Source organism: Mesoplodon bidens (assembly GCF_964165515.1).
Source record: "Mesoplodon bidens genome assembly, chromosome: 6".
NCBI lineage: Eukaryota > Metazoa > Chordata > Mammalia > Artiodactyla > Ziphiidae > Mesoplodon > Mesoplodon bidens.
In genome coordinates this window covers 45389459-45396611 of record NC_138162.1, presented here as the reverse complement: position 1 = coordinate 45396611, position 7153 = coordinate 45389459, and the positions used below count along the sequence as shown (strand labels likewise).

General features: G+C 58.7%; 1 protein-coding gene across 3 annotated transcripts in view; it reads right to left on the bottom strand.

The window, feature by feature from the left end:
- Window positions 1-6197: 6197 nt before the first annotated feature.
- Window positions 6198-7153, bottom strand: part of CNTFR (ciliary neurotrophic factor receptor) — a 37788-nt gene continuing 36832 nt past the window's right edge. For all 3 annotated transcript variants that reach the window (XM_081237018.1, XM_081237017.1, XM_081237019.1), the window contains 2 exons: window positions 6909-7077; window positions 6198-6817 (listed from right to left, as the gene is read on the bottom strand). In XM_081237018.1, the coding sequence (XP_081093144.1) occupies window position 6817; window positions 6909-7077 (170 nt within the window). In that variant the 3' untranslated portion in view covers window positions 6198-6816. The remainder of the gene's footprint in view (window positions 6818-6908; window positions 7078-7153) is intronic.

Below are 7153 nucleotides of genomic sequence, written 5' to 3'. Positions count from 1 at the left end.
TACCTTTTCCTATCACATTTACTCGATATCTCAAGCCTTTCCTACACATTACTTTGGTGTCCAGTCGTATTCATTGTGTTTTGCTGTTCCTGGTTTATTTATTACATCTGTAATGGTATTGTTTTGGTCCTTTATTATTTTCCCTTAGTTCCGTGATCTCCCTTTTCATCTCATTCTGTTGTTTTACCATCTTGTCTTTGAGTTCTTGTTCTATTGATTTCATGCTATTATTAAGGCCTCTGAAGAACTTGCCAGGAATCTGCTTTTATTCCTTTGGTTGTGTTTTCTTCTAGATTGGGCTCTTTATCTATTTTTTCATTCTGTCTTCCTTGTTCCTTTCCTTCCCTCCCTCCCTCCCTTCCTTCTTTCCTTCCTTCCCACCTACATTGTGTCTGTGGTCTCTGTGCCTAGAGGCCATGCCCTTTCCTTTCCTCTTGCATCTGCCATGGCTCACATTTAGCAGACCTCTCCTTGCTCTGGAGTTGAGCCCCTTCCCATCTTGTCTGGACCAGTTTATCTTCCCCTGGGAGCTACCGTTTAAAAGTTGACTGTTGCTTTCACACCCATCCGCCCCATTTCTGCAGCCTGAGGGTGGCTTGGCTGGGGCTGCCTGCTGACCTTGATGGGGCCTGAGCGCTGCCTCTCCTCTGAGGCCCTGTTAGACATGCTGCTCCAGCTGGCGGGTGGGGCACATCCCATCCTATGGGCTTTGGCTTGCCGCCCTAACCTCAGCCCAGCACCCTGGAAGATGCCGAGCCAAGGCAGCTCTTCCTGCCTCTCCAGAGGTCTCGTGGAGGAACATAGGGGCTTCAATTTACAAAGGGTTTTTTCCCCCAGATTTTTCCTAAGGCTACCTACTCACGCAACAGTCCACATCTCTCAGATTACAGTATATTAGTGAGAATTCTTGGTGTTCTGTTGACTTGCCTTTTCTCAATGCTACTTTTGGGCATGGGGTTAGGAGACACACCACTCACTCACTGCACCAGAATCTTCTGTTATTTTCCTTGGCTATCACATTTTAAGGTTTGTAAAAGGAATTTCCAGGCTTCCCTGGTGGCGCAGTGGTTGGGAGTCCGCTGCCAATGCAGGCAACACAGGTTCGAATCCTGGTCCGGGAAGATCCCACATGCCGTGGAGAAACTAAGCCCGTACGCCACAACTACTGAGCCCGTGCACCACAATTACTGAAGCCCGCGTGCCTAGAGCCCGTGTTCCACGGTGGGAGAAGCCACAGCAGTGAGGGGCCCGCATGCCGCAGCGAAGAGTGGCCCCCGCTCGCTGCAACTAGAGAAGGCTTGCGTGCAGCAACGAAGACTTAACTCAGTCAAAAATAAATAAATGAAATAAATACATTTAAAAAAAAGAATTTCCTTGTTTGGTTGGACTTGAGCTCGTAACAGCATTTTTGTTTTGGTTTGTTTGGGCTTTTGTTTAGTTTGTTGGTGGGGGGTAGGATGGAGTGGAGTGATTCTGTGACTGTGGCGTCACTTTGCCGTCCTGTCTCAGAGATTCCCAGACTTGCTCTGTCCATACCTCCCCCCTCAGAGCCCTCCCCTGGGCAAGATCCTAGCAGCACTGCCCCCATCACTTTCAGGTCCCAGAGGTGAGACAGGGGCCCGCCGGACTAGGCCTCAGCACACAGTGGGTGCCCAGCCCACGGTAAAGCGGGAATGAGCAGGGAGTGTCTCATGCGGGCAGCATCAGAGGGACCTCAAATGCTTCACAGGAGCGCATCAGGCAGGGAACAGCATGAACCAAGGCATGGTGATAGGAGAGCTAGAAACAATGATCGGGGATCGGGGTAGGGTGGGGTGAGGGTGAGGTATCCAGCTGAAGGAGTGCCAGCTGAAGGGGGCAGGAGGAGAGAAGCTGGAGAGGAGGGCAGGCAGGGCCTAGGTGTGCAGACTGGCCTGGGGGCTGCCCCTGTGTGTGACCAAAGCCCTTAGTGTCTGGACTCTCAGGGATATTCTGGTGGGCAGGGGCGGGCACAGGTAGGGGAAGCCTGGTCCTACCTCTCCTCCCTATCTCAGCCCCTGCCAGGGGAACTTCTCTGACTGCGTCACTGCCATGGCCTCCCTGTCCTAGTGTCCCAAGAGGCTCCTGCTCTCTCCACCACAGCCACAGGCAAGGCCTCCGCCCAGCCACACTGGGCACACACTGACACATCACAGACATGCCCCTGCTCACCCAGTCACACAAAAGCATAACTGCACGGCCGTGCACCATCACACAAACTTGCCCGTGATGGTGCAGCGACACACGCTATTGCCAGCACACTCTGCACACAGCCCCGCACTGTCTGGCTCCCTCTGGGGCCTTTGGCTCTGATTCTCCTGAGAGCTTGCCCTGACCCCTGGTGGCCACTCCCCAAGCCACTGACCTTCTGGAAGGACCCAAACGGTCCACCCCCTCCAGGGCCTGGTTCCTGTGCAAAGAAGCTTCTAGCCTTAACAACCTCTCCCCTCAGCCCGGTGCCGTCCGACAAGCCCTCTCGGATCCACTTGCTCCCAGGTAGGCCTCTCCTATCAGGCCAGCGCTGTTAGGCAAGGCCTTCTCAAATAGGCTGACCAACTCTCTCAGTTTCCTGGGGCTGAGGGGTATTCCGTGCTAAAACTGGGCAAGTCCCAGGCAAACTAGGACGAGTTGGTGAGCCTATTCTGGGACCCGTGTGCCTCCAGAGTAGCTTCTCCTGAGACTGGACCCTTCAGATGCTCTCTGGATCCGCCTATCCCCTCAGGCTGGCCCTTCCAAACACGACCTCTTCAGCAGGGTGTCCCACACCAGTCTCCCCTCAGACTAACCCTGTCACGCAGGCCCTCTCAGACCCGCTCAACTTCAGATTAGTCTTCCCCATCAGAGTGGCTCTGTCAGATAAAGCCCCTTCCAGCCTCTCTCCTCAGACTGGCTCCATCCGACTCCTCTCCTCAGACCTCCTTCCCCTCCACCCTCTTCTGCAGAGGAGAGGAGAGGGGTGTGAGGACTACACTCCAGTCCTTCTTGCCCCCAGGTCTTTAGCCTTACATCCGCAGGCAGGTGCTACCACCTGAAGGTCCTTTCTCTACCTGTCCACATCCAGTAGCTCTGGCCTGTGGGTACAGTGAACATGTGGGCCCCGAGACATAGAGACACACAGGTGCAGGACACGGGGCTGGGTTTGGAGCCAAGCATTCCGTTCTCACCATGTGACAATGAACTTTCTCAGAGTCCCAGCCTAGGGAGTGAAGTGAGCTCACCGGCTCTGGGGATTCTCAAAGCCAGAGGCTGCACGGAGGTATTCCTGCCTGCTGTCTCCCGACCACCTTCCCTCTCCTGGCTGGCTGCTGGGAGGCAGATGTGGGATGCATGTGCTGACAGCTGCCTGCCCGGGAGACCGAAGGGCAGGCAGGCGGCCGAGAGGGGGCAGCAGAAGCCAGGACAGCCCCCAGCTCAGGCCAGAGAGGCACAGCAGTCGGAGGCTGGGGTCTGGACCAGGGCAGGAACACACAGAGGGAGGCAAAGAGAGGGAAGGACTGCCAGACTCAGGGAAGAGGAACAGAGACACAGAGCTGGCGATGGAGATACACACACACACACACAGAGATAGAGAGACTCTGAGATGGAGATAGACCCAGAGAGACCGAGGGAGGAAGGCAGAAAAAGAGAAGACCGAGAGATAGGGAGGAGGGACAGAGGCAAAGACAGGGATGGCGACAGAGAGAGAGACGGCTAGAGAGACAAAGAGGGCAGCAGAGACAGGAGACATACAGAGAGAGAGATGGGAGAGGGACATACAGAGAGAAACACGAGGACAGGGATCAGGACAAAGACATGTTCAGAGATAGGCATGGGACAGAGACAGAGACAGGAATGGGTTCAGAGAGAAGAGGATGGGGCAGAGACAAGTTAGTGTTATAGGAATGGGGCACAGAGGAGGGTTCCCATCCCCAGTGCCCCTTGAAGGAGCAAGGAGAACTGTAGTGAGCTGAAAGGCTGGGCTGCTGTGCACCTTGGGCCTGGGATCCAAGTCTCCCCCTGCAGTGCCCCCAACCCCCAACAGCAGTGTCTCAATTCTCCAGGTTCTGATTTAGTTCCAAGAACTGATGCCTATAGCTGTCCCCAGCTCCCCAGAACCACGATGAGCTACAACGGATGTGGAAGGGACAGCAGGCAGAGGCAGCAGCAGACGGCAGCCAAGACCCTCCAAGGCGCGCAGCCTCTGTGAGCTCGAGGGCCAGGACCCCCAAGGAGGAATGACCACCTCCGGGCTCAGGTCCAGTCTGGTCGGAGGCAATGACACTGCCCCTCCAGCCTCAGGGCTTAGGATGGGGCTGGGTCTCTCCCTTGGGGTTGGGGGCAGGGAGATGGCCCAGTCCTCCTCTCCATCGGCCTCTGAGGCTCCAGCAGTCCCCCTCCCCTCCATCTCCTCCCCAGGCCCCACGTAATTGCTTTCCCATGTTGCTAATGGAGGCCAGATTGCTGATGCCCAAGCCCTGGGTGGGCAGCGGGTGGGTCAGGGCTGACCAGGGCTCTCAAGGCAGGAAGGCAGCACAGGCCAGAGACTCCCTAATTCAGCCGTCCTACCGCAAGGACGGGGAGGTTCAGACCCACCCCGGGAATACAATGTCCTTTGTGAGAGTTGGGGACCCACTATCCCTCCACCCCTGCTGGACCTGGAGTGCAGGTTTCAGGCCCGAGCCACACCTCAGAGACCAGACAGACAGAACTGGGGGTCCAGGACACAGAGACAGGTCCACAGCCACTTCTCAGGATGTCCATCCTGGGAGCCTCTTTCTGTGGATGAGCAGTGTGCTCCCACAGCTGGGGCTAGGCTATTTGGCTCGAAACGCCACAGGCCTCTCTACCCTGACACCGGCCTTTGCTTTCCATGGCATCTCCCACCTGGAACACCCCTCTCGTCCTTTAGTGCCCGGCCTGGAGGAGAGCCAGCCACCTTCACTCTCAGCCCCTCACCCGCCCGGAGTCCTGTCCAGGCCTGACTCATCAGTACTCCTGGAACTGTGAACCCCTCCTCCCAGGGCATCATCCCGGGCTGGCAGCGAGACCAGCAAAGGAATGCCCATTTCCTGACCCTGGTCTGAGGAGGGTTTGAACCGGAGTGCACGTGTGACGTGGGGGCAGCAGCTCAGTGGTGGTGCGCTGCTCGGTGCCTGCTTGGGCGGCGGGGGCTTGGTTGTGCGTGGACCAGTGTGTTCTGGCTTCGACTCCACTTCTCTTTTTGCTCCAGCTGCCTGGAGCGTGGCCAAGCCTGGCTCCCAGGTTGGGGCTGTGGCCTAACCCTTTGCCCCCACCCCCAGGCCGGAGGTGCCTGCCAACTTGGCCCCAGCCCCGGGCATTCTCAGCCAAGGAGCTGCAGGGAGGCGGCTCCAACAAGGGGGGCTGGATCTGAGGCAGCCAGAGGCCTCTCCTCTGAGGGGAAATCAAAGGGATCCTGGAGTCCCGGTTTAGGGACCGGAAGGGTGTGGGCAGAGGGTGTGGTGCTGGCCCAGAGACTGAGTACCCTGTAAAGCCGAAGCCCGCTCCCCTCCCACTCACAGAGTCCTCACTGCAATCTAAACCTGGGGTAAACCTCGTACTCCGTGCTTCCTGTCCTGAAGCACGCGGCCAATGCCTGGTCACGTGCCAAGTGGCCTCCTTCGGGCAACCTCCCTGCCTGCCCTGGCCACTCTGCACTCTGCACTCTTAGCCCTGGCTGAGCTCCAGGCCTGACCTGCTAGAACCCCGGCCTGTGTCTCCTGAATGGCAGGGGTGACAACCCCTCCGGCCGGAGGATGAAGCCCAGCCTCCTTCCCTTCTTGCACCTCTGCCCCGTGGGTAAAGCCAGGCCTGGGCACCCGTGGAAGGCAGCTCCGGAGATGACCCCTGACAGACCTTGGCCCTGCCAGGATTCAGTAGCCTCCGGGGTTGACTGGATGCCCCGTCCCCCCCCCCACGTGGGACTTGCCTCACTGGGGCCCCTCGTTCCCCAAAACTCTGCCCATGGCCTCCAGGGAGCTCTACCCTCCAAAGAGGCGGGAAGCCCCGTCCCCGGACACACCTGCCTGAGAGCTGAACTGCCTCTCCCCACCTGTCTGGAGGGGGCTGTCTCTCTCCAACTCTAACTGCTTCCCTCCTCCAGGCCTGGAAGGGGAGAGGTCCTTGGACAAGGGCTACCCTCCCAAAGTGGGTCCGGTCCAAGGACTCATGAAATGGTGACGTTTAATGAGAACCCCCCACCCCCGTATATACATCTGTAAAAAATTCAAATACAGCAAGTTACCACTGAGTCAGACTACAGGGGACTGACAGGGCATTAAATACTGCGGGGCAGGAGCAGGAAAAGGGGAGGGTCGTACAAAACAGGGGCGGAGGCGGGGCACTGAAAAGTGTGGGTGCCGGGGGAAGGGGATGGCCGGGCACCCTCAGCATCAGGAGCTTATAATCTGATGGTGGCAACAGAGACCCTGGAACAGACAGGACGCTGGGACAGGAGGCGAGACTGTGATGTGAGGGACTCCCCTCAGGCCCCCAAGGGCTCCTGGGAGTCGCTGGCGTTGGAGGGCCCAGCCCCAGGGCTTAGGACGGAGGTGTGGGTGCTCTTTGGTGGGTGGGTTAGCTGCATGGCCCCCTGCCCTGAGCGGGGAGGGGGGCCGGCGTGGTGTGGCGGGGCTGGGGGGCGGCAGGCCCGGGCCTGCCGGGGTCTCTACAAATTGTGTCTCAAGAGAATGCCGAAGGTCCTCCTGCCCGTGTGCAAAATAGAAACCGGGGTCTTCGGGCTCAGCTCCGGCCTCCTGCTCCTCTGCAGGTGCGCTGGCATGTCCTCACGGGATGCCGGGCTCTGGGGGGACAGGGCAGGAGGCTTTGAGGGAAGAGGGTGGGGTCGGGGTCCCCTCGGGCTCCCCTCCACCACCCAGCCTCACTCCACTTACCAGATCAGGAGACTGCCGGCGGCGGCGGCAGCGGCAGCCAGGGCCAGGGTGACAAGGACACTGATGCAGAAGGGCACTGAGGGTCCTCCGCCGCTGCCCAGCTCCCCGGGGTCACAGATCTTCGTGGTGGGCGGGGGTGCCAGGGAGCTGGTGGTACTGGCCGTGGTCTCTGGGGAACATGGGGGAAACTCAGGGCCGGGCCGGGCCGGGGCTGGAGTCCCACCTCCATCTGGGGTCCACAGGCA